This window comes from Rhinichthys klamathensis, unplaced genomic scaffold, assembly GCF_029890125.1.
Source record: "Rhinichthys klamathensis goyatoka isolate OS25496 unplaced genomic scaffold, OSU_Roscu_1.1 h1tg000281l_1, whole genome shotgun sequence".
Classification (NCBI taxonomy): domain Eukaryota; kingdom Metazoa; phylum Chordata; class Actinopteri; order Cypriniformes; family Leuciscidae; genus Rhinichthys; species Rhinichthys klamathensis.
In genome coordinates, this window is record NW_026606800.1 from 7662798 (window position 1) to 7690641 (window position 27844).

Below are 27844 nucleotides of genomic sequence, written 5' to 3' on the forward strand. Positions count from 1 at the left end.
TTACCTTTTTATACTGTAAATTGTCTTTACAGAGTTCACAAGATGCATGCGCTGTGTAATCACTGATAAAAGACATTTGTGAGGTTTGTTACTTACAATTTATTGTAGGTATATATCCACCTCATCCAGCGTTCTTTTTGTTTTCTTTTTCAGTTTGAGAAACCACTGCAAACAATTAAGTGTGTGAGCAAACCATCCAAATGAATCAAACTGAATCGTGAATAAATTCAGAATTTTTGCGAAACTATTAAATTAGAAGTGCTTAATCCATTAATTTTGCATGACTAGTTCAGATTCTAAATAGCTGATAGAAGTGACAGTATTGCTGAAATATTATCAGGAAAAATCATTCTCAGCGTGGCATATGGTAATATACATTTTCATTCCCAGTTTGAGAGTCACTCATTTTCATCTCTTCCAGGACAACAAATGATGTGGATGGGCTAGTTTTTTATAAGGAAGTTTGCTGCTCCCAGCTGCATTTTAATAAAAGTAAACATGGTCACTCACAGTATATGAACATATGACTTGCCATTCAAGAATAAAATGTAAAAACAACCATATACACATTTCAGTTCATTGTTCTGATAATAGATAAATATAATCATCTTGTGTGTCCTCGTGGCCTTTTATAAATGAAACCTGCATACATTTTGTATCATAAACCTTATTCAACATTGAATATGTAAAAGTGTTCTTCAAAAAAAAAAACTCACGATTTGTCCAGATACAAATTTTTACATCTGACATTGTCCTCACTGAGTCTCAGATGAGTCTTACAATCTGTCCTCTGTTTAATCGTAGAGCAACATCCCACTGAAGATCGTCAGGGGCTCCACTGAGTGGGCAAGTTTACCTGTGACCAGGTCAATGCAGACAGTATCTCCCTCCTGCAGAGGAAGTATGATGTTGAAGATGACCAGGGAGCCAGGAGTGTGCCGTGCCTCGGCCATTGGTTTCTCAAGACCCTCAGGCTGATAGCCTGCCGAATCTCCACGGGCAATACCATAGTTGGATTTAGACAAGACTGCCTCAATCTTGACATTCTTGTGACCTGTCAGGACTGCACTGAAGAAGTATCGCCCATTCACAGGAGCAGTGAACATACCTGTCAAAATACATTTGGTAAGAGCATTTATGGTTATGACAGTCCTTAATTCACATACAATATGCTTGTCTTTAATATGCATACCTGTTTTTGCATTGTAGGCCTTTCTTTCATTGACAAAGACCTTGTTGAAGACAATGGTGCCTGCATAGTCTTGTGGTCGTGTGAGTGCTGCTGAGAATGACAGTCTTGGAACATTGGCATCCTCTCCGGGAGGTCCTGGTAAGGACAAGAACAGACAAAAACACTTTTTTATTATATTCATTAATGTAAAGCAAAATCATTTTAATAGTAGAAGAAAAAGTCATGGCAGTAGTAAAAGTAAGAATACTGACCTTGTTCACCTCTGAGGCCTAAATAGGAGACAAATAAGAAAAATGTATAGGACAAAAATATTATTCATTTTGCCAGTTCAGTTAAAATTGTGAGGGAAAAAATCATTCATTTATTCATTCATTTACCTGGAGGTCCTATTGGCCCCATTTTCCCTTGTGGTCCTTCTCTGCCTGGAGGTCCTAGTGGCCCAGGAGGTCCTTCGGATCCTTTCTCTCCTTGAGGACCAGCTAGTCCACGAGGTCCTGAGGATTGGCCCAAAAGTCATTGTAATAATTCCAAAAAATGCTGGCCAATATTTTAGATGGAGTATAGCATGTCACACAACAGGAAAGTGTTTTATTTTAACTACACTAATGTACTTTTCCACCCAAATGTCATTTTATGGCTGGTTACAGTAATAAGCGCACGGCGGAGATAATAAACAAAAACAGTCTTTAATAAATCCAAACAAGGAACGCTTAGGAGTATCTTATAACAACCATGATTTTCCCCAAACGTTTGAATGGTAGTGTATCACGTTTTTCACAAATATTTTAAGCAGCACAACTGTTCCCTTTCGAGGGAACTCGCGATGCGTCATCGACGCTTTGGGAACGCCCCCAGCGTGAATGCGTCTGAGCATCAATGTCAACTAGTCCAATGGAAAGAATGAGCGTCACGGGCGGGTGACGTCATGACCAGGAAGGCATAAGAGCACATCCGGTGAAACGCGGCATTAGCTTCTGTGTCTCAGCAAGCGATCTGTGTTACTCTGTCTCTGTCTATTTATTGTTGTCTGTTCGATATTATTGGGAAGAGTTATGGCGAAACAACTTTACAAACTCTGTGCTTCTCCCTGCCCGCGTTATTTAACGGGTGGGGACACACACGAGTTTTGTGTAGTTTGTTTGGGAGTGGAGCATGCGGTATCAGCCTCCGAGGGGGCTGATTGCAACATTGTGAGAAGCTTTCGCTTCGCATGCTCCACTCCCGCCTGTCACTTTTCGAGGAAAGTGGCCAGGCTCGCGATCCTCAGGGTGCAGGACACGCGTCTGCCGAGGCAGCGCGGAGAATGCATTCCTGTGGATCGCGAATAGGATCTCTTTACGGGGTTGGAGACGGGTCCCCGGATCTTATCTCCTCCCTTTCCACGGGGGATCCAGTGCTCTCTCTCCGGTCTCGGAAGCCCGCGCTGCGGTCTCTTCCGCCCGGGGAGAGAAATCAATGCTTCAGTGCTCTACCTCCGAGGAGGTAGATGTGCTGGACATTGAAAGTGACACAATCATGGGGGAAGTGGATTTGCCATCTCTTCCCCAGCGTATGAGAATTATATATAGCCTATATACATATATATGATAGTTTATATATTATATATAAAATAAAGTGTATATATATAAAGAATGTATATATAAAAAAATATATATAATAATAAGCTGGTGGAGGTGTTTACTAAGGCTGTAGATAAATTAAATATTTAATGGCCAGCAGAAATAAGGGGGCACTCGTCCTTAAAATAAATTGAACGAGTTTCCTTCCCTCTATTTTTCCACCTCCATCACGGGGCCTTCCATTTTTCCCGATCTGCACAGCGAGCTGTCTAGATCATGGAAAAAGCCTTACTCATTTTTTAGCCCCACATTCATGTATATTCAGATATTTGTGGGTTAAGAGAGTATGGCTATGGGGCAATACCCCGGGTAGAACAGACACTTGCGAGCTATGTCTCCTGGTTCAGTATCGTCCCTGAAGGCGTCGGCTTCTCTCACTAAACCATTAAAGAAAACTATTTTTTAATCTAGTGGGAAAAGCATATATGGCAGTGGGTCTAGCATGAGCCTGCTTGCACACTATAGCAGTGCTGCAAGCATATCAGGCTGACCTGCTGTGGTATTTGGACAGAAGTGAGGGAGTTTGGCCCGATGGGGTTTGAGAACTCAGTCGGGCCTCAGATTTATCTCTCAGGGATGGCAGCCAAAAAAATGTGGTCACTGAGAGACACCTCTGGCTCAATTTGATGGGAATCATGGAGAAAGATACAAGATAATCTCTCCCTCGCTATGTCCAACCCACTGGGGCTGCTGGGCGTGAGCAGCTCCAGCCGGCTAGTTTCTCATACACAACACAGCAGCCAAAGCCTTCAAAGCAGAAGCCGGATCCGAGGACCGTTCTTCATGCTGAGAAGGCTGCGGCTCAAAAGAAAAGGTCTGGCGCCACGGCGTCAGACCGGTGAGGGCAGCCCCAACCGGGGTGGAATGGTGTACACCTCATTATACGGTGCCCTTTCCATCTCTGTGCCCTCAGGGGACCGTTCTGCCAACCCCGCCACCCTTGGTGCTTCGGGGCGCAGCGTTCTCCAGCGAGCTTCTGGCGCAGCGTCAACTCGACATTGCGTCGGACTCGCGCCCTCTGAGGGGGGTTCGAAAACAGTCAGTTCGGGTGGTTCCTGCCAGTATGTTTCAGGTCCCCGAACTGGCTGTCTTTATTACACCAGAGGCCAGCCTCGAGGGGCTGGTTCCCTTGGTAGATTTTCTGGCAGCGCGGAAGCTACTGCCAAATATATCTCTATGGGTAATGGTAATCTCTCTGGTAATGGAGCAAGGGGTAAAGGCCCTGTTAGCAAAGAAAGCTATAGAGCAGGTGTACTCACCCGACATTGCGTCGGGTCTTTACAGTCGTTATCTCATTGTTCCAAAAAAGGATGGAGAGCTGCGTCACATACTAGATCTTCGTCTGTTGGAGTGTTTGATGCTGGAACTCAAGTCCAAGATGCTGACACTCAAACAGATCGTGACTCAAATCAGATCCGAGGACTGGTTTGTCACGATAGATCTAAAAGACGTATACTTCCATATCTCCATCCTCCCTCAGCACAGGAGGTTCCTGAGGTTTTCTTTGGGGCAAAGAACACCAGTATCAGGCACTTCCTTTTGGTCTAGCTCTATCACCCCGCACATTCACGAAGTGTGTAGACGCAGCTCTGGCCCCGCCAGGCTGCAGTGTATACGCATTCTGAATTGCATAGATGACTGGCTGATTCTAGCGGAATCAGAACAGTTAGCGGTTCGGCACCGAGGTGTCGTTCTCGCTCATATGCAGATGTTGGGGTTGAGGCTCAATGCCAAGAAGAGTGTGCTTTCTCCAGTACAGAGAACCACTTTCCTTGGTGTGGTATGGGATTCAGTGACGATGCGGGCCACTCTGGCCCGTTCGTGTAGCTGCTACCCTAACAGCCACAAAAGAGCTGAGGCTAGGCCAGTCACGCACTGTAAAACAGTTCGAGAGACTGTTGGGTCTTGTGGCAGTAGCGTCCAACGGGATACCTTTTGGCCTGCTGTACATGAGACCTTTGCAGTGGTGGCGCAGGACCAGAGGGTTCTCCCCGAGGGGAAACCCACTTCGTATGATCAAGATCACGCGGCGGTGCCTTCGTGCCTTGGTTATATGGAGGAAACACTGGTTCTTAACCCAGGGTTCGGTGTTGGGAGCTCTTTGCCATCGAGTTGCTATCTCGACAGATGCTTCCCTCACCGGCTGGGGAGCGGTATTGGAAGGCCGCTCAGCTCAGGGCTTGGGAGGAGTCATCATCTCGCTTGGCACATGAATTGCATAGAGATGATGGTCGTCTTCAATGCGTTGAGACATCTCCTCCCAGACCTGAGGGGCCATCATGTGTTGTTCTGAAACAGTGACTGTTAGGCCTCAGGGCAGCAGCGTTCAATGTGATACCCTTTGACCTGCTGTACGTGAGACCTTTACAGTGGTGGCTCAGGACCAGAGGGTTCTCCCTGAGGGGAAACCCACTCCGTACGATTAAGATCACGCGGCAGTATCCCCGCGCCTTGGTTATATGGAGGAAACTCTGGTTCTTGACCCACAGACAACACGTTGGTGGCCTATTATTTTGGTCCCTCAGGAAATTACGCTGTCTGAGGGCAGTGTATATTCCAGGGGGGCCAGAATATTGGAGCAGACACCCTGTCGAGGCAGGGGCTGAGGCCAGGGGACTCCACCCCGAGGCGGTGGAGCAAATATGGGAGTTTTATGGCCAGGCAGAAGTGGATTTGTTCTCGTCTCAGCATACGACGCACTGTCCACTCTGGTTATCCCTCACTCAACCAGTCCCCTCGGGGCTGGTTGCTATGGTGCAGACGTGGCTGAGGCTACGTCTGTACGCATTTCCCCCTGTTGCTCTGCTCCCAGGAGTTCTGGAGTGATTCCGCCAGGATGGAATAAGCCTATTTAGTAGCACCACCCTGGCTGAGCTGAATTTGGTTTGCGGACCTAATTTTTCTCCTCGACGGACCTCCCTTGGAGGTCCCGATCAGGAGAGACCTTCCGTCTCAGGCAGGGGATGCAATATTGCACCCCCGGCAGGGGATTTGGAAGCTGTGGGTTTGGCCTCTGAGGGGGCCCAACTCATAGAGAGTGGTCTCTCAACCGAGGTTGTTGAGACCATTCTAAGCTCCAGAGCTCCCGCTACGAGGAAACTATATTCACTATTTCGAGAGTTTTTCACTTCTTGGTGTTACCAGCGTCAGTGGGATCCGGTTAACTGTTCAGTAAACACAGTATTCGAGTTTCTGCAAGAACGCTTTGTATCAGGTCTATGTCCTTCCACGCTTAAGGTATACGTGGTGGCCATTGCGGCTTTCCACGCCCTGGTGGGTAGTACATTTTTGGGTCGAAACCCCCTGATCACTCGTTTCCTTCGTGGCACTTTGAGGCTGAGGCCTGCAACTTGCACTAGGGTGCTGGCTTGGGACCTTGCAATAGTTCTAGAAGGCCTATCTGGGGCTCCCTTCGAGCCCTTAGATTTGGTCTCAGAGAAGTTCCTTTCTTTTAAGACTATTTTCTGCTAGCTATTTCGTCCCTATTAGAGTCAGACCTTCAGGCCCTTTCGGTCCCCACCTGCCTTGAGTGCACCGGGGATGGCCAAGGCATTCTTACCCGAAACATGGATATGTTCCAAAGGTGCCTACCATTATTCCGAGGCCTATTGTGCTGCAGGTTTCTGTCCTCCTTTTACATCTGCGGACCAGGAAAGGCTGAACCTCTTGTGTCCAGTGCGAGCACTGGATACTTATGTTCATCGGACATCTTCAATGAGGAAGTCCGACCAGTTATTTATTTGCTTTGGATCACCTAAGAAGGGTCTTCCTGCTTCTAAACAGACGGTTAGTAAGTGGATAGTTGAGGCTATTTCACTTGCAAACGAGTACGAGTACTCAGCCGTGTCCTTTGGTGGTCAGAGCTCACTCTACGAGGGGTATGGCGGCCTCTAAAGCCTTATTATTTGGAGTTTCTCTTCAAGACGTATGTGATGCGGCAGGCTGGTCCTCACCGCTCACGTTCGTCAGGTTTTACAGTTTGGACCTGGATGCTGCCCCAGGTTCTCAGGTGCTTAGTGCTTAGTTCCAACAGACTAACACTCAGGTACTTGGAATTCTGGCGTTTTGGGTATTCTCGTTCCCAAAGCGTCGATGACGCATCGCGAGTTCCCTCGAAAGGGAACGTCTCAGGTTACGACTGTAACCATAGTTCCCTGAGAAAGGGAACGAGACGATGCGTCACCCTGCCATACTTCCTGCATCCCTGTGATCGGCTTGCTTCGACTTTTTGAAGCTAATGCCGCGTTTCACCGGATGTGCTCTTATGCCTTCCTGGTCATGACGTCACCCGCCCGTGACGCTCATTCTTTCCATTGGACTAGTTGACATTGATGCTCAGACGCATTCACGCTGGGGGCGTTCCCAAAGCGTCGATGACGCATCGTCTCGTTCCCTTTCTCAGGGAACTATGGTTACAGTCGTAACCTGAGACGTTTTCCACAGTGATAATAGTAAGAAATGTGTCTTGAGCACCAAATCAGCATATTAGAATAATTTCTGAAGGATCATGTGACACTGAAGACTGGAGTAATGATGCTGAAAGTTCAACTTTGCCATTACAGGAATAAATAGCATTTTAAAATACATTCAAATAGAAAACTGTTAATAAGAGACTTCTTTCAAAAATATAAAAAAAACGTAAGTATTCCTAACTAGATAAGATAAATAGATAAGAACCTACCAGTAAAGTCGTGTTCAGTGAAGATCTTGAAATCCTTGAGAACATGCAGTATGGAAGAGTTGAGGTTGTTCATCCTGCCACGAATGTTCTCTAAATGAACATCATGAATGCTGTTGATGGCCTCACCGTGTGAGATAACTGTGGAGTTTAGGTCATTAACACACATCCAAAGCCCAGAGACATGTTTGCTCAGGCCATCTTTGATAGTCTGAAGGTTCACTGACAAGGAATCCAGTCTACTGCAGACACCCTCCAACTTCGAGAGTCTCTTATCCAGCCCTTCTCGAGAAAGTTTGCATTCTCCCATTTCAATCATCAAATTGCTGTTAAAGCTACTGATGCCGTCAAAACGTCCTTTACTGTCTTCTTTGTGCTTGTTAAAATCATCCTCAATCTGATCTAAGTCTGAGTAAATTTTGTCCTTAGACCTGTTCAGATCAGAAATGGAGTTGTTGTGCCTCTGTATGGTGTTCCTGAAGCCTTTCAGAGAGTCATTGATGGAGCTGAACGTTTGGATTACTCCTGTGAGCTCACCCTGAATGGACTTGAGGTCTTTGCCAAGCTTGCGAGTTATGGTGTTTTGATTATCTATGTTCCTCTTATGGTCAATCATACTGTTCATGCATTGGCCTGTGCATTTCTCTACCTCTTCTTTCAATTTGCCCACTTCCTCCTGGAGGTTTGAGCATACCTGCGAGCAAACATGCTCATCTGAATCTACCTTTCTTCGTAAAGCCGTAAGCTCGCTCTCTATCGTACTACATATGTCGCAATCACGTCCCATATTCTCCACATCGGTGATGATTTGGTTAAAGTGTTCTCCATTGTGTCCTGTCAGATCCTTAATTTTTTGAACGTCATGGCTTAGATCTTCAATACGGTCAAATAAGGAGTCACCAGACACACTTAATTCCTTTAGCTTGGTGTCAAACTTCTTAATGTCCTCCTCATTGCCAAAAACCTTCCATTCCAGGCTTTTCACAGTATCTGCTGTCTCACTCCTTTTTGGACCGCACGTCTCTGTGCACAAATGAATCGCTGATTTAAGTCCGCTGTCGAGATCATTTGTTTTGTTCCCTAACCGTTCCAGGTTATTTTTGTGATCGTTAAAGAAACGGTTCAAGTCTTGGATGCCTATTTCCATGGTAGATATTCTATAACCCTGATCATCATTTCGATTGAGGACAGAGTTTTTTATCTGGCCGATCTCTCTCTGGACAAACTCCTTCATACTTGTTTCAGTATGGGAGCATTTTTGCTCAGTTTTTCTCACAGTCCCGTTCAGTCTTCTCTCCAGGTCTCTAAGACGACTGTTCAGTTTTTCATCAAGTGCTTTTCCCCGACCACCATTTCCATTGCCTGATCCTCTCAACTCTTTTTCAAGACGTCCTCTAAGGATATCATACGTCTCTGCAGTCGAACTGACCTTCCTCTCAATGGCACTAAGTCTCCTGTCAAGATCGCTCAGGGAATCACAGCAACTCTGAGAGCGTGACAGTTCCCTCTCAAGCATCTCTACAGTTTGACGGTGGTGCTGCTCCATCACACTGATGTGCTTCTCCAGCGCTCGGATCCTCTCTCTGTCTTCCTGCTGTTGCCTTTGCATGCTCTCCACTCCAGTTTGGCAAGACGAGCACGACAGTGTCACTCGCCGTTCCAGCTCCCTGAGAATCTCCTCTTTAAATGTGCCATACCGACTGTCCAATTCGTTCCCAATTCCATTGCTGCCCACAAGGTGGTTGTTGATGCTGGTGAGGGTCTTGTCATGGACCTGTGTCATGTTGTCCAGCATGTCCAGTTTGGTCTGGATGCTGTGAATGGTCTCCCTCATCCCTGACTGGGCAGCGTCAGCTAGATTGTTGCTGCCACTGATGCCTTCCCTTCGAGATTCCTCGTGCATTTTCTTATTCATGCTGTGTACGGTTGAGTGGAGGTTGTGAAGGTCTTTATTCAAGCTTTGAATTTGTTCCTCAAGTTGTCTAATCTTGTTGTTGTCACTTCTCCCTATGAATAACATTGAAGTTATTTAACATTCACTAATTCAGTAAGCATATTATCTTCCTGTTTTAACCCTAGAATGCATGACCCATGACCCATTATACCAATAATGTTTATTGATTAAGACATAAAATGAAAACAAAATGCTGCAGCAATTAAAATATTCTCAAAATCATAACCTAGCAGATCAATTTGACTCCCTTTATGCATTCTAGGGTTAAGTGTAACGCCATACCTTCTTCACCAGTATGTCTGCCACTGCTGTCCTTTGTGGCAGAGGAGCCTTCACTACAATCATCACCTGAGTAACCATGACAGCACTTCCATTCCATCTCTGTGACCATTTTATAGGCAACCTTGTACCGTGGTCTTCTAAAAGTCCGATACCTGTGGTGTGAGATATTTTGTCATATTCGGTTCTAACAAGAGCTGAAACTATGAATATGAACTATATGTATACTAGTCTGTATCAAATTTATAGGCAAGACAAGTAGTTTGTTTAGGCATGGTTTGTTGGGAAATTACAAACCTGCGCACACATATTCAAACGAATATAACTATAGAATCAATTTTTAATGCGCATGTGAACGCCATCAGGTCACAGGTTCGCGTTTAAAGTCTGTTTAGAGAGAACGCCGTCGTCTTAGTGGCCCCTAATGTAATAACAAATGATAATTTTGCTGGAAGTGAATCAATCAAAACCAAATTTAGCTGGAAATAACATTATTCAAAAATCGCTATAAAGCCAAAACAATCTCTGTTACTGTAAATTGTATGTTTATCTCTGTAAAGCTGCTTTGAAACTATCTCCATTGTTAAAAGCGCTATATAAATGAAGATGACTTGACTAGTCCAACTTGACTTTTTTGTTGTAAAATCAAAGATTTAATGTGTGTACTTTTCTGAAATTTAGAAAAATGGAGACTTAAAGCTGTCAAGTTTAACTTAATCATCTTTCACGACTTTAACCGGAGCGTCTACAATGGCACTGCTCAAGTAGGCAGATAGAAAATATTTCTGTTACGTTCATATCCTAGGCTATGTATCGCTTTTCAGAAGGCCACAACTCTGCTAGGAAAGAGTACAATAAAGGCCTGTTCTTCATTTTCTTAGAGCTGTTGTTTCTGGGCATGTTTTTGTTATTTTATTCAGTCAAAGCTTTCAGCAGATCATTAAAATCTTTGAAAGTGTTTGCTTTGCTCTGGCAAGCCTCTTGTGTGTCTAACTTAACTTTCAAGTGCAGTTGTTGCTATTATTAGAACATTGTTTATAGTCCATTCATACTTGTGATGTGGCTTCTGTATAGGGGACTAGTATTATGGCTGTCTTTGAAGATCTTAGATAAAACTTAGGTTTACTGAGACCTAAGAAAAAGGTCAACTTCATCTTGGACTTATGGCTGAAATTTGTTCTCTAAAAAATTATTAAAATAACAACATTACAAGTAACTTGTACATTAGCAGTTTCATCAGAGACAGATTTCTGTCTCAACTTCTCTCCAATCTCATTCCACAAATAGTTTGGTGGACATGCATCCCGTTGAGAGAGGGACATGGGCCAAAACTTTCCAGTTTGACACTGTCATAATAGCGAGTGGTAACCAAGATTAAATTAAATGCAATTTGGCAGTGTTTTTGCTCATGAATACTTACAAAACCACATGGGGACATTGGCCCCAAGCACAGCGCTGGTATTCAGGTTTCACATAGGTCTCCACTCCATCTTCCATTACACAGCTTACAGTCCGTGTCACTACGTAGGCACACCAGTTTCTGTTTGTGTACAAAGCATGGGCAAATTATTCTTCTTAAGGCTTCAATTCAAATAGTTGAGGACTGCCATCTTCATTGTAGACATAACTAAATTAAAAAGTTATCTGTAATTAAAGTACAAATAATTGCCCTTCAAAACAAACACTTTCCTTCAATGACACCAACAAAGCATTACATCAGTGCAACCAGTTAGCAAGGTTATGGCACCATTAGGGTTGGCAACAAGAGCTGGTCCTTATTCAAATTCCCCCTTCACTGAGAGTTTGATTCACAAGCGATCTGACCAATCATAACACCGACAAACAAACCAGACAGGAGAGTTAGTAGATTACCGTCGTAGGGCTTGAACTTGAAAAATTATGTGTATTGTTTTTTTTACGCGGTTGAAACAACATACTTCTGATGGTCATTCATGTTTATTTTGTGCTATAACTAGTAGGGAGAGATGATCAGTTCATGTGCCGCTACTAAATCTACTGGGTGAAACAGACAAGCATGGCTGATTTACAAACAAATGACTCCAGTTCTTTTTAGTGAGACAAAACATTCAGCGCAAGTATATTCAGACTACTAAACGAATGTCTCTTATAATAAACCACTTCTTTTAGGTGAATCAAAACTTACAGCTGACCAGTGTAGTCCCGATTCCCGAATGAGTGACTCTAATGATGAATCAAACATACACAACTATGGCTTTTATTATTACTATGTGCAAGGCTGCATTGTAATTATATAAATAGTCGGACGTGCTACATCATGTTTCATAATTTGGTGTTTTCAGTTTATTGGAGAGGCTTGGTTCACAGTAAATGCTGCTGCAGATAAAGTACATCTTTGCAATGGCTGTTAGGTCACTTATTATGACAGCCATCTTCCCAAATTTGTAATGTGAATCGTTTATAAATCGGTCACAAAAAAAAGAGCTTTAAGGTCTTCCTGGGTTTTTCCACCAAAATAAAAGCTCTAAGGTTTAAGTTTGAAAGGAAAGAAATTAAGACAGCAATAACTTGTAAATCTTGTAAAACGATTTTTATTTTTAAATACATTTTTTTACTTACCAGTACAATAGTAATACATTTCTTTATTAATTTGTGTATTTTTAATAATTTAAATTACAGTCAAATATATTTTTTTATAACAATGGTAATAATAATAATAATAATTTTAATTATTATTATTATTGTTGTTGTTCTTGTATAGTTATCGAATGGGTAAAAATACAGGTTATCCTTCTTTGTCTTTAGCCTGATTAATGAATTGAATGTTGGCACATTTTTGTTTGTTTAGTAATGTCACCTCTAAATAAGCTGTGAAAAAGTATATAAAAAGTCTCTGTAAACACACCTTTTGCAAGAATTGTTTTACATTTATTTATTATTGAAATTATCTCATCATTTGGCATTGCATTTTTTTTTTCCTTTTTTTTTTTTAAAATTTGTTACAAATATTTATTCCTTAAAAGAACTAAAAACAAAAATTGTTAATTGAACCGATAAGGAACTGAAATCGTTAAGAGGAATCAGAATTGGAAACTTGATTCTTCATGATTCCTATCCAGCTTAGCAAAAAATATAAGAGGGGAGCGATATCACCATTCTGCTCAAATATATACATCTGCTCTGGGCACATATTCATACAATACTATATATAAAAAAAAAACTTAAAAAAAAACATATAATAATACTATATTTAAAAAAAATGTCAATATGGTAAACAAAAGATTCTTATTTTTGTTCATGTGGAATTGTTTTCATATTCGATGATAATTTCATGTAGTTTCCCCAACACCTTGGAGAGCTGCATGATTTAAAAACAAATTTTCTGATTAAAGTGATAAATTATGCTGTTTTCTCAGGGAGCTTGTTTAGATGGGATTGAAACCAGGCTGGAATCCAATGTTACTGGTTCATTAAAATAACTCATTGAGCCTGGTTAGTCATTCGTTATCATGAGCAGTGCTGAGACTGGAATGTCTCGATGCATCAACTGCAAGTGCTCTGCTCTCACACATACAAATAAATGGGGCCCAGACACTCCGAGTACACAAGTTCAACACGGACATCTTCACCACAGACAACCAAGCTTTTCAAATTCTACACTCACTCAATCTCAGACTAGCCAAGGTGCATTTATTTGTGTTTCTGTGGACCTAAATATTGACTAAGTCTTTTTCATCATGGATTATAAATACAAAATGACTGTTGTGTTTGTTTGTAAAATAGTGTGAAATATTTATATGCATCTCCTACTGTGTATGTGAGTTTGGATTGGGGGTGTGATGAAAGAGCTTGTATAGACATTCTGAATATTACCCAACATTAATAGCAAATTTATGGATGGATTCATGGACGTGTGCACATGCATTAATTAGGACACGCATACAAATTGTGGTATTTGGGGTATACAACTAAAGAGTGATGGCAGTAGAACACTGAGCCATTGTTTCTGTTGCAGTCTGTGGGGGTGGTTAAAGAAAAAAGAAAGACAAAGGCATGGGTCCGTGTATACCAATGAGAAAAAAAAAGGAAATAGTGGTTCTCAGCTTTATCAAATTTGAGAGAGGAAAAGTAAACAAAAACTTTGGGGTCACAATGGCTTCTTTGTCTCATATGTACACAAATCCATTTTGATTGTGTTCAAGATCAGTCTTAAGAATGAGTTCCAATGTGCAGCATTCTTGTATTCTTGCTCCCGGTTTAATTACCACAATGGTTGCTCAGGATTGGAAGCAGTATACTTTTTTTGGTGTTGGAAAGAACTCTGTCTGTAAACACTTCCAGTCATCTAATTATTTTTAAGACACTGCACCTGCCAGCATACATTTTATACAAGAATAAAATTCACTGCTTAGTCATATAAACAAGAAGACCCAGACGCAAGTGTCAGGCCTGTGCCACTCAGACTCAAGAACATCCAGCTTAAGGCGGCTGAATATAAACACTTTTCCTCAACAGGATAAAAATCCACAGGACCCAATTTGGCAAGGAATGAAGTATTCCTTCAACATCTCAAGCAGAAACAGAACTTGGACAGACATAATAGTGAGAATACACAGCAATATAGGGCATATGTATTACTATGCTCAAAAGAGAAACCGTGATAGGCCTGCAGGGTAATTGAGTTATCCATACAAACAAAGCTCAAATATATTTAAGCATGCTGTCTAAAGGCAGATTAGTTTTTCTGCATGCAATCTAAAGGCCACCATTTGAAAATCTGTTTTCACGGTTTTCCCCCACTAGACTTATTTTCAGACTTTTTCCGCATTGAATGATACTGATACATCATTAATGTGCAGAACCACAGAAATTCATATCAAAACCAAATACCTTTTTACATTGTCCAAAATATCTTACAATAATACAAAGATTAGCATTTGGCTTGGCCAGTGTCCCTACACTGCTCCCATATCATATTTACTTGTTATATCCAGTTTCACAAACGTTTGCAATCATGGGTAAGAAAGCGTGTATTTTCCATTTGAAATCTAAATGATTTACATAAAGTTGAGCTCAGCAAACTGTTTTGTGAGATGCTTAAACAATCTCCCACTGTGCACACATTTGCTGAGGCTACTTACATGTATACAGACTTTACATCAAAGCTGAAACTAACAAAGTTTCTGCAATGTGATAAGTTTTGTCATTGCAGGAACTACTTGTTTACTTTTCCGGCCAATGCATCACAGTGCAAGAAGCATTTGACAAAACAAATTTGTTAAAAGGTAAAGCCTCCTGTACTATTTAATTTACAGTGTATATACAGGTCCTTCTCAAAAAAATAGCATATTGTGATAAAGTTCATTATTTTCCATAATGTAATGATAAAAATTAAACTTTCATATATTTTAGATTCATTGCACACCAACTGAAATATTTCAGGTCTTTTATTGTTTTAATACTGATGATTTTGGCATACAGCTCATGAAAACCCAAAATTCCTGTCTCAAAAAATTAGCATATCATGAAAAGGGTCTCTAAACGAGCTATTAACCTAATCATCTGAATCAACTAATTAACTCTAAACACCTGCAAAAGATTCCTGAGGCTTTTAAAAACTCCCAGCCTGTTTCATTACTCAAAACCGCAATCATGGGTAAGACTGCCGACCTGACTGCTGTCCAGAAGGCCATCATTGACACCCTCAAGCAAGAGGGTAAGACAGAAAGAAATTTCTGAACAAATAGGCTGTTCCCAGAGTGCTGTATCAAGGCACCTCAATGGGAAGTCTGTGGGAAGGAAAAAGTGTGGCAAAAAACGCTGCACAACGAGAAGAGGTGACCGGACCCTGAGGAAGATTGTGGAGAAGGACCGATTCCAGACCTTGGGGGACCTGCGGAAGCAGTGGACTGAGTCTGGAGTAGAAACATCCAGAGCCACCGTGCACAGGCGTGTGCAGGAAATGGGCTACAGGTGCCGCATTCCCCAGGTCAAGCCACTTTTGAACCAGAAACAGCAGCAGAAGCGCCTGACCTGGGCTACAGAGAAGCAGCACTGGACTGTTGCTCAGTTTTGCATGTCATTCGGAAATCAAGGTGCCAGAGTCTGGAGGAAGACTAGGGAGAAGGAAATGCCCAAATGCCTGAAGTCCAGTGTCAAGTACCCACAGTCAGTGATGGTCTGGGGTGCCATGTCAGCTGCTGGTGTTGGTGCACTGTGTTTTATCAAGGGCAGGGTCAATGCAGCTAGCTATCAGGAGATTTTGGAGCACTTCGTGCTTCCATCTGCTGAAAAGCTTTATGGAGATGAAGATTTCATTTTTCAGCACGACCTGGCACCTGCTCACAGTGCCAAAACCACTGGTAAATGGTTTACTGACCATGGTTTTACTGTGCTCAATTGGCCTGCCAGCTCTCCTGACCTGAACCCCATAGAGAATCTGTGGGATATTGTGAAGAGAAAGTTGAGAGATGCAAGACCCAACACTCTGGATGAGCTTAAGGCTGCTATCGAAGCATCCTGGGCCTCCATAACACCTCAGCAATGCCACAGGCTGATTGCCTCCATGCCACGCCGCATTGAAGCAGTCATTTCTGCAAAAGGATTCCCGACCAAGAATTGACTATTGAGTGCATAACTGAACATAATTATTTGAAGGTTGACTTTTTTTTTTTTGTATTAAAAACACTTATTTTATTGGTCGGATGAAATATGCTAATTTTTTGGGACACGAATTTTGGGTTTTCATGAGCTGTATGCCAAAATCATCAGTATTAAAACAATAAAAGACCTGAAATATTTCAGTTGGTATGCAATGAATCTAAAATATATGAAACTTTAATTTTTATCATTACATTATGGAAAATAATGAACTTTATCACAATATGCTAATTTTTTTAGAAGGACCTGTATATATATATGTGTGTGTGTGTGTGTGTGTGTGTGTGGTTCTTTCAGTCTTTCATGCATCTGTTACAGAGAAATAGCAAATAGCATAACAAAATTTGTCAGCAAAAGATATTCATTTTTCTGGCAACTGACCCATTTGTTCTGCTGGATTGAAAGCATCTGAGCATCCCTTACGAAAAAGAAGTTTATTCAATTGTTCTATTAGTATACTTCTTTTAAACTAATAATAAGAAAGTATACTTTCAGTTAGGGGTGTGCGATATCACGGTTTTTGATCGTGGACGATTAAAATGTCTCCACGATCTGCTTTTGAAGAAATATCGTAGTATCGTGCATTTTATCAGTTGCAGTTCTGGCGCCGAGCTCCGTCTCAACATACAACAAATGTTAACGCAGAGGAACGGGACACTGCCGTTCACAGAAGTTCATTATTTGCATGTGCTTTAAAGCCTTGCTGGTTAAACATGTAATTCACGTGCTGATGCGCTGTTCTGCTGACGTGTGCTTTCTGAGCTCATACACCCGAAGCACACGGGCACTAAAAGCCTGTCTAACAGCGTCTGTTTACTGGACTACGTTATAAGTTATCTTTCGAGTCTTATTGCGCTAATATTGTCAAATACACACAAGGTGTACATAAACAAAGTTGGTTATGTCTAAAGTGAAAGCAAACAGAAAAAAAATGAGAGAAAGTCTGCTTGTCAAATGCGTATATTAGACGCGTCGCTTGCAGCTCTTAAAGCGACAGTAGCCAGTTAGTAAACAAGCTGCCTCTTGTCCTTAAAGAGATAGTTCACCCAAAAATAAAAATTCTGTCATTATTTACTCTCTAATGCTGTTCCAAACCTGTATTAATTTCTTTCTTCTGTTGAAAATAAAAGTTATTTGGAAGAATGTGGCTAACCAAACAGTTGCTGGTCCCCATTGACTTCCATAGTAGGAAAACATATACTATGGAAGTCACTGGAGTACAGCAACTGTTCCCTTTCGAGGGAACTCTACACTGCGTCGAGAATCGACTCTTTGGGGACGCTCCCTTAGCGTGCGCCTCTGAAGTATGAATGAAACTATTCCAATCCTGATTGGTGTTGCGTCATGACGTAACATGTGACGGCATAACCGGATGCATAAAAGCGAAACCGGAACAACACACACTAGCTTTCGCTCTTCAGCAAGCGCTCTCTGTTGTTGTCAGTCTTATTTGGTGTTGTCTGTCTGTGAAAGTGATTTTGAGAAAGAAATGGCGAGTGAACAGTTCAAGAAATGTGTGCACCCCTGTCCTAGATTCATCACGGGTGGGGACACGCATAGTTTGTGTGTGAACTGTTTGGGAGTGCAGCACGCCCGGGCAGCTCTTGAGGGAGCTGCTTGCGGTGAATGTGAAGCACTACCTATTAGAGTGCTGCGCTCCCGCCTGGCTTGTTTTGATGAACACGGCCAGGCTCGCGCTCCCCACGGTTCTGGTCCCGCGTCTGTTGAGGCAGCGCGGCGATTGAGATCGTGGGGATCGCAAAAAGATCTTGCAGATGAGAATGAGACTGCTGAGGCACTTTCTCATTCTTCCTCTGAAGATCATGAGGCTCCTGTTCTTGGTGCAGAAGCCCGCGCCGCGGCTTCTTCTGCCCATGATCAGGGCCCGATGCTTGAGCTCTCTGCTTCTGAAGAAGTGGACGTGCTCAGCATCGAGGCGGACGATCGTGAATTAGACTCGCCGGTTCACGGTCGTGCGTATGAGGAGCTTATTGAGGTTGGGACTCGTGCTGTGGCCAGACTTAACATCAGCTGGCCACAAGATGAGCAGGAAACGCAAATAAAAAGTAAATTAGATGAGCGTTTCCTGCAGCACAGGTCTCAGCCTCAGCGCCGGGGTTTACCATTTTTTCCCGATCTTCATAATGAGATTTCGAAATCGTGGGAAAAACCCTTTTCGTCCCGTATTTCTAGTCCAGTAGCTGTTGACTATAGTAATGTGTTAGGGGCAAGGGATTTGGGATATGGGAAGATGCCGAAGGTAGAAGAGGCACTAGCAGGTTACCTCTCTCCCGAAGTGGCATCTTCTCTTAAAGCCCCGGCGCTGCCCAGTAAACCATGCAGAGATACTTCTGCATTGGTTGGAAGGGCTTATATGGCGGCAGGTCGGGCCGGGTCGTGTCTGCATTCAATGGCTGTTTTGCAGGCATACCAGGCCGACCTCCTGAAGGATTTGGATGAGGGGGAGGGGCCTACACCAGAAGATATTGCTGAACTTCGTAGAGTTACAGATTTGTCTCTCCGTGCTACCAAAGAGACGGCCCGTGCTATTGGCCGCTCTATGGCAGCTATGGTAGTCACGGAGAGACATCTATGGTTAAATCTGTCTGGTATGAAAGAAAGAGAAAAATCGTTTCTTCTGGATGCGCCGCTCTCGTCTTCTGGCCTGTTCGGTGACGCAGTTACAACTGTCGTCGACAGGTTCCAGGAGACGAAGAAGCAAGCTGCGGCGTTCCAGCAGTTCCTCCCCCGACGATCTAGACCCAAATCAAGTAGGGTGGGGCAAAGAGATCAGCCCCAGCCGTCATCAAGCTCCTCATATCGCCAGCAGCAGAGAGAGAGTGTTTCCTCTAGAGCCCCTCCCTTGGGAGCTTGGCAACAGAGGAAACGCTCTCAGGCGAAGTCTTCTAGCCAGAAGGGCGATTTGAGGGACGTCCTTCAGGCTAGGAGGGCTTCAGGAAAGAGGTCCTAACTGGAGTGGTAGGACCTCCGAGGGCTGTCCCCCCCGCTGCGGAGCAACCGAGGTTGTTCTCGCAGCGGAGCCTTCAGGAAATCGGTGTCGGGTACCCGCCGTCTCTGACGCTTCGGGCCGCATCAATTTCCAGCGAACACACACCGTGTTGTTCGCATCAGAAGATAAAAGAGCATCTATTATGGTCACAAAAACCGTATCGACTAATTCCTGCCGGTCTTCCGCTTCAGGAAGTCGGGAACAGTGCTCGAGAAACACCCGAGGCCAGCCTCGAGAGGCTGGTTCCCTTAGTAGATTTTGTAGAGGCATGGTGTCATCTTCCCAACATATCTACATGGGTCCTGCGTATAATAAAAATAGGTTACAGACTGCAGTTCGGTCACCATCCCCCCAGATTCGCTGGGGTGGTGCAGACTGCAGTGGTTCCAGAGCAGGCTCAGGTGATGGAACAAGAAGTACAGTCTCTGCTGTTAAAGGAGGCCATAGAACGTGTTCCTCCTTCAGACAGGGAGTCCGGGTTTTACAGCCGGTACTTTATAGTTCCAAAGAAGGATGGAGGGCTGAGGCCAATTTTAGATCTAAGGCATTTAAACCGTTCTCTGAGGAGATTTCGGTTCAAAATGCTCACTATCCCCATCATCGTGAATCAAATCAGGTCCGAGGACTGGTTTGTCACGATAGATCTAAAAGACGCTTATTTTCATGTATCCATCCTTCCTTGTCACAGGAGGTTCCTGAGGTTCGCTTTCGGGGGCGAAGCGTACCAATATCGGGTTCTTCCCTTCGGCCTAGCACTCTCTCCCCGCACGTTCACCAAATGCATGGATGCAGCACTAGCTCCATTGAGACTTCAGGGCATCCGCATACTGAATTATATCGACGACTGGCTCATTTTGGCCCAGTCTCGAGAAATGGCAGTTCGGCATCGAGATGTCGTCCTTGGCCATATTCAGAGTTTGGGGTTGAGACTCAACACAAAGAAGAGTGTGTTGGAACCATCACAGAGCACAACGTTTCTGGGCGTGGTGTGGGATTCAGTTACGATGCGGGCACAAATGTCTCCCGCACGTATCGAGTCTATTCTGGCGATGGTGTCTGGAATAAAGCTAGGCCAGGCCATCACTGTAAAGCGATTTCAAAGATTGCTGGGCCTCATGGCAGCGGCATCCAACATTATTCCTTTGGGCCTTCTACACATGAGGCCCCTTCAGTGGTGGCTGAAAGCCAAGGGGTTTTCCCCCATGGGGAATCCGTTCCGTATGATCAGAGTAACGCGCAGATGCCTTCGTTCTCTAGTAATATGGAAGAAGCCTTGGTTCTTGTCCCAAGGGCCAGTGTTAGGGGCATCATGTCGCCGGAAGTCCTGTTCGACAGATGCCTCCCTCACGGGTTGGGGCGCGGTCATGGAAGGCCGCTTTGCCAGGGGTCTGTGGCAGGACCATCATCATTCTTGGCATATAAATTGCCTGGAGATGTTGGCTGTGTTCAGGGCTCTGAGGAGCTTCCTCCCAGACATCAAAGGTTACCATGTCCTGATACGATCGGACAATACTTCAGTGGTAGCTTATCTGAACCGACAAGGGGGACTCAGATCGCGCCCTCTATGCAGATTGGCGCATCAGATAATCCTTTGGTCCCAAGGGAAAATATTGTCTATCAGAGCAATGTATATTCCGGGGGTTCAGAATCAGGGAGCAGACATCCTGTCGAGGCAGGGGCTGAGGCCCGGGGAATGGAGACTTCACCCGGATGTGGTGAGGTTGATATGGGAGAGGTTTGGACCAATGGAGGTGGATCTATTTGCGTCTCGAGAGACGTCCCACTGTCCACTTTGGTTCTCCCTCACACATCCAGCCCCACTGGGGTTGGATGCCATGGTACAGGCCTGGCCGAGGCTTCGCCTGTACGCATTTCCCCCGATCGCTCTGCTCCCGGGGGTCCTGGAGAGGGTCCGTCAGGAGGGCATCAGTCTTTTTCTGGTAGCCCCGTTTTGGCCGGCCCGAGTATGGTTTTCAGACATAATTTCACTCCTGATAGCTCCGCCGTGGCAGATTCCTCTGAGGAGGGATCTGTTGTCTCAGGCGGAGGGCACAGTATTCCACCCTCGGCCAGATCTGTGGAAACTGTGGGTCTGGCCCCTGAGGGGGCTCAGTACCTAGATGCTGGTCTATCTGCCGGAGTGGTTGAAACCATACTTAGCTCTAGGGCTCCGTCTACTAGGAGATTATATGGCCTCAAGTGGAATGTTTTTTCCACTTGGTGTAGAGAACAGGGGTTAGATCCAGTTAACTGCCCGGTGGCTTCAGTTCTGGAGTTTCTTCAAGATCGTTTCTCTGCAGGTCTCTCCCCTTCCACACTTAAGGTGTACGTGGCTGCCATTGCGGCTTTCCATGCACCATTGAGTGATGGGCCTCTGGGGAGGCACCAGCTGGTCATTCGGTTTCTCCGTGGTACATGGAGGATGAGACCGACGACTAGGTCCAGGGTTCCTGCCTGGGACCTGGCGGTGGTTCTCGAAGGGTTATCCCTGGCCCCCTTCGAACCTTTGCAGTCAGCTTCGCCTAGGGATCTTACGCTAAAAATGGTATTTCTCTTAGCTATTACCTCTCTTAAGAGGGTGGGAGATCTCCAAGCCCTGGCAGTGACACCAGCTTGCTTGGAGTTTGCCCCTGGCAGAGTTAAGGCATTTTTGCACCCGAGTCCGGGCTACGTGCCTAAAGTTCCTACTAACACGGCTCGGTCAACGGTCCTTCAGGAATTCCATCCTCCACCTCATGTGTCGGCAGAAGAAGAGAAGCTTCATTTGCTCTGCCCCGTCAGAGCCTTGAGCGTGTACCTTGAGAGGTCCTCTTCTTGGAGAAGGTCGGACCAATTATTAGTATGTTTTGGGTCACCTAAGAAGGGACTCCCGGCATCCAAGCAGACTATTAGTAATTGGATTGTTCAGGCTGTTACTGAGGCTTACAAGGTGCGCGGCTTGCCTTCACCTTTAGCCGTGAGGGCTCACTCAACTAGAGGCATGGCTTCCTCTAGGGCCCTTCTTTCGGGAGTACCTCTACAGGAGATCTGTGAGGCAGCCGGTTGGGCTACTCCACATACTTTCATTAGGTTTTACAGTCTCCACCTTCCCAGTACGCCTGGCGCACACGTGCTCAGTCCTTGCTGAGTGCCTAATTAGCTTCACTCCGGGACAGACCTATTCGGTGCGTGGCCTAGTGGGCATTCGTTCCCCAAAGAGTCGATTCTCGACGCAGTGTAGAGTTCCCTCGAAAGGGAACGTCTCGGGTTATGACTATAACCCTTGTTCCCTGAGAAGGGAACGAGACACTGCGTCGTTCTGCCACGCCCCTCGAGGTTTGAGAGCGGCTTGCTTCATCGCTAGGCTAGTGTGTGTTGTTCCGGTTTCGCTTTTATGCATCCGGTTATGCCGTCACATGTTACGTCATGACGCAACACCAATCAGGATTGGAATAGTTTCATTCATACTTCAGAGGCGCACGCTAAGGGAGCGTCCCCAAAGAGTCGATTCTGGACGCAGTGTCTCGTTCCCTTCTCAGGGAACAAGGGTTATAGTCATAACCCGAGACGTTTTGTTAGCCACATTCTTCCAAATAACTTTTATTTTCAACAGAAGAAAGAAACTTATTCGGGTTTAAAACAACTTGAGAGAGTAAATGATGAAAATTAAAATGTTTGGGAGAACTATCCCTTTAATGTTAATAAAACAACAAAACACAAAGAGGAAATCACTCACTGCTCTTGACTGAGAACTTTAGTAGTAGCTTTAATAATAATCAATGTATAATTTATACAGTGAAGTCTATGTTGTGTTTTATTTTCGTATTTGTTCATTTAGCCTAATTACTTTCTTCAATGCTACTGTTAAATACCCCTACTGTAGCTGAAAAAATAAAGCACTGTTTATTTCATTTGTATATTAAGTTGTGTATGCTTAATGTGTATCTTTGTTCCTAATTCTTAATAACAAAGGAAATAATGATAAAGATTTTTATCTTCGCCACTTTGGCCTAAATGTCTGCCATTCTTTTTTCTTTTGTTACCTATAAGGCCTTTTTTTTTATAAATAGGGACATTAGTTTGGCTGTAATGCTCAGTCACTTGCAAAATAGTAAAACCAACATGAAAAAGAATCGTGATAAAATCGTTAATCGTGATTTTCCTGAAAAAAATCGTGATATGATATTTTTGCCATATCGCCCACCCCTACTTTCAGTCTACATTTTATATACTTCTCAGAAATATACTTTATGTACTTCTCAGAAGTATACTTAAAATTACACTTAAGTGTACTTGACTTATACTGAGAGAAAAGTCCAAGTATATTTGACCTGTACTTGTACTCAATCTTTTGATCAAGATTTTCTTAGAAGTATAATTAAGTATTGAAGTATACTTGGCTTGTCGTTGTGTTAACATATTCATGTTTTTTAACATAGTTTTTCATATACAGTCTTATGAAACTTACATTGTTTGAAAATATTGATTAGAATATTGATATAAAACAGATATGTTTCTAATTCTGCGTATCTGAATTTTTGTGTAGGCTAGTCCACTGGGAATAGGAATTTACTTTAATTCTACTTTAATTCAGAATTTTCCAGCTATCCATGTTTTCACTGTTATACGGTAGGGGGCGCTATGACACATCTTCTAGTACAGAACCTCTGGATCAAAACACAGGAGAAGAAGAAGTTCAAACAAGTGATAGAAGATTGCTCACACAAATGTAAAATAACGTAATCATCAAACAGTAAACAATGGACAGAGCCATCTCATTGGAACTCAGTTGAGACAGTTGAAGCCCATTTTTAGCGATTTTTGAGCACTTCCGTTCCTGACGCGCAGACTCAAACCGACTCAAACTAAGCTTGATGACGTGAGCAACCTGTCTGACAGACGTTAATCTTCTAGTAGCTGTGCGTGAAAATTGCCAACGTTAATCTTGCAGAGACGGGGAACTTGAGCAAAGAGTTCTTTGGCGTGAGTGAGCAGGAGTAAGTATTCCGTTGCTTTTATGGACTCATTATCTTTGGGCTTCTCCCTTGACGGGACGTCCCCCCGATTGCCTGCGAGCTTCTCCTCCTGTCTGTACAATAATTTCTGTACAGCGCGACAGAGAGTCGAGTGGTTATGACGCAATCGTTAGCCTATTTTTACTAAATCTGTTTCTACGGGGCCATAATGTAACATAGAAGGTAATGGAGCCCTTTATACATTGTCGTGTTTCTTTAGAAATAAATAATGGACAAATGGAGTCTTTAAACGCCTCAGATGTAAAGTTATTCGCTGTCAAAGTGACGCCAAAATGAATGGGAGTCAATGGAAATGCTAACGCAAGTGAAGTTCTGCTACAACATGGCGGCACCCGGCCGGCTTCAACTTCCGGTCGATGGATTACCCCCTTGCATGTAAATCAAACCTTTAAGGTCACCATTTTCTTTGTGAATGAATCGTCCTGCCTAATCATTCACATAAAACAATACATTGATTTAAATTTTGTAAGACACTTTTTGTTTGGAAAGGCAATATGCGTGGGGGTGTGAATGATCATGATTCTTATTCTTATTGGAGAGATGCAGAAAAATAATCTACGAGCTGCCTCGGCAAACGAGTGATCTGAGCCACTAGATTCTTATTGCAAATGCAGACCCATAATCTATGCGCTGCCTCGGGACACACGCGAGATCCAGGATCAAGTCACAGAATCTTATTGCAGACCAGTAATCTACGTGCTGCCTCGGCAGGTGAACGTGATTTCACCAAGTACCACATGTTCCTGGATCAACATCTTTGTTGATCCTGGATCAACTTTCCAATCAACCAATCAGATTTGAGGGACAAGTTTACAGTTTATATCAAGTTTAGGCTTAGAACCAGGATGAAGTACTTACACATCAGTGTCATTCACCTTTCATTACCCTCTGATTTTAGGGAAAAGTTATGGGTAGGGTTAGGTTTAGGCCGGGAAGGGATTGGGTAAGGACTACATTTTGGGACAGGAATGTTGATCCAGGATCAACAAAATATGTTGATCCAGGACCATGTCTTACTTGGCAAAATCACGGTGACCGCCTCGGCAAACGCGAGATCCGAGCCAAAGAATCTTGACTTTCTTCACTCGAGAAGAAAGCCAACAGGAGTAGAGCTCAAACTCTCGATAGTGCATATGTACCACGTCGGGAATTTATGAATGAACCCTGTCAGCCCTACTAGAGCCCTACCTTTTACTAGAGCTGACCGTGCATGCTCTACTCCCAAACAAACAACACATTAATCGCGTGTATCCCCACTCATAATAAAGCGAGGGCAGGGAGGAACACACGATCCAAAATGCTCGCCATTATATTCCTGTCTAGATATATAATATGCTTGTGGACAAACAACAATAAATAAACAGAGACAGATTCACACAGAGCGCTTGCTGAAGACACAGAAGATGACAATGTTTGGTCTGGGTGCGCTTTATAGCTTCCTGCCATGACATCACCCGCCTAATACGCCATTGGACTGATTTTACAAGTGCTTCATGACGCAATCACGCAGAGCGTTCCCATTGCGTCATCTCGACGCAACGTCTCGTTCCCTTGAGAGGGAACCTAGTTGTATACTTAAAGTTTACTACTGTTACCCTTATAGTACACTTAAACATATACTTTTATATACTAAAATTGGGCCAATTTAGTCCCAATCAGTATTGAAATAGTACACTTACAACTTACAAGTTTACTACAAGTACACATTGATATTAGTATACTTAGCCTACTATAAAAAGTACTTAAAAATATACTTGTACATTACTTAAGTATACTTCATAAAATGAACTTGAAGTATACTTATTTTTCGTAAGGGATACCAGCTATTTATGAGGCATAAGGTGGACTGACTCAGTAGCCTACAACTCGATCAAAAGTAGAGGGGCAAATTATATCATCCAAGATATTGGACAGACAGGAAACATGACACACTGTGAAGGAGGATTTCAGCTACCACAAGTCCTGTAATATTTCACACATCTGTAAAAACAAAACAGAGTTCAAACAGCCTTAAGCAGTGGTGCCAGGGGCCAACACATTCTTTCCCGCAGAACCTCTGTACACCACTGGGTTGTGCTAATGCCAGGATAAGTGCACTTAAGGTCTTCATCGTTTGGCCTCCGTCCCATTGCACATGCATTGACGTCTGCTTACTGCCAAAAAAGGGAAGACCTGTCCAACAGTAGCTCACGCTCGCAGGGCAAGAGTCTGTGATTTCATACTGCTCTTAGTGACTAGAAACTAGTAAACTCATAACAGTATGAACTTATATTTGCAATAGCATATGCAGCTCCGTGTAAAACAGGTACGTGGTGTGACACACACCACGTGATCTTGAAAAACCAGCTTGAACGTCACTGGTACACGACTTAATTAAGTGCTTTGACAGTTGACCAGTTGTGATGATCAGGGATTTCAGATACCATATAGATTATTTTATTTATATAAATATGTAGTAGGCCTAGCCTAGAACATACCTCTAAAATCAGTTCATTTAGTTGTTAGGCCCACCACGAAGGACATTTATTTTACATGACAAAACATATTTCAGTGTACAAATGTATTACTTATAATTATTAATATGATTCAATTATAAAATTATCAACTCAGACCGGTTGTTGCTAAAATAAAAACTCGTTTGTATCTTACCTATGTCTACTGGTCACCTTAGATCCACTCTGTGCAGCAGATACAGACTGACTCTCATCCACATGTTGAGTGTATCGTGACGCGTAAGTTCCCGCTCCCCAAATTTCTCCGGGCAAAATCAGGGCCAACAGAGCGAACAAGTAAACAAAATATTGTGCCATGACGTAGAAGTCAAAACAGAATTTAAAAATGCGATCGTTAAAAAAAGTACATCCAAAAACTTCAACGTAGAAAATCCGACTTGTACCTACACACCGAGCGCAGTCCAACAGCCCCACTAACTCTCCATGAGTCGATGTTCAGCACTGATATGTTTCATAAAGTTCTGTGTAGATAAATGTTTCTGCCCCGCTGTCATCATTTCGCGCAGTGTTCATTCATCGCAAAAGATGCTCCCGTCAGTTTCCCCAAGACACACGGTCCACACTCAAACCCTAATGAGAAGTGTCCGTTTTTTTTCTCTCGTCCGCGTCCGCCCAGTCATAATGTGAAAACTGCCCTGAATAGATGCGGATCCAAATCTCTCTCTCTCTCTCTCTCTCTCTCTCTCTCTCTCTCTCTCTCTCTCTCTCTCTCTCTCTCTCTCTCTCTCTCTCTCTCTCTCTCTCTCTCTCTCTCTCTCAGGATGGAACCACGCTCTGCTTTTAAATTTCTTTTCAAATGTGACTCCAGTAGGCTATAAACTCTAATTATAACAGACATATAACTGTTATCTATTTAACCCATTGTCCTTTCATTACTCTGTTTTTGTTTCATCTGTGGTCTTTAAGGCATTGGAATTTGGCCCACTTAAAAAAAAAATCAGTTAT

The 27844-nt window shown here is 43.5% G+C and overlaps 1 protein-coding gene across 1 annotated transcript; it reads right to left on the reverse strand.

Moving 5' to 3' along the window:
- emilin1a (elastin microfibril interfacer 1a) lies at window positions 1–27511 on the reverse strand. Its single transcript, XM_056269199.1, has 8 exons — window positions 27036–27511; window positions 11143–11262; window positions 9726–9877; window positions 7493–9496; window positions 1570–1686; window positions 1444–1461; window positions 1193–1327; window positions 1–1108 (listed from the first exon to the last, which is right to left on the reverse strand). Exons 1-8 carry the CDS (start codon window positions 27194–27196, stop codon window positions 795–797), a joined length of 3021 nt encoding a protein of 1006 aa, XP_056125174.1. The 5' UTR covers window positions 27197–27511; the 3' UTR covers window positions 1–794.
- Window positions 27512–27844: the final 333 nt, after the last annotated feature.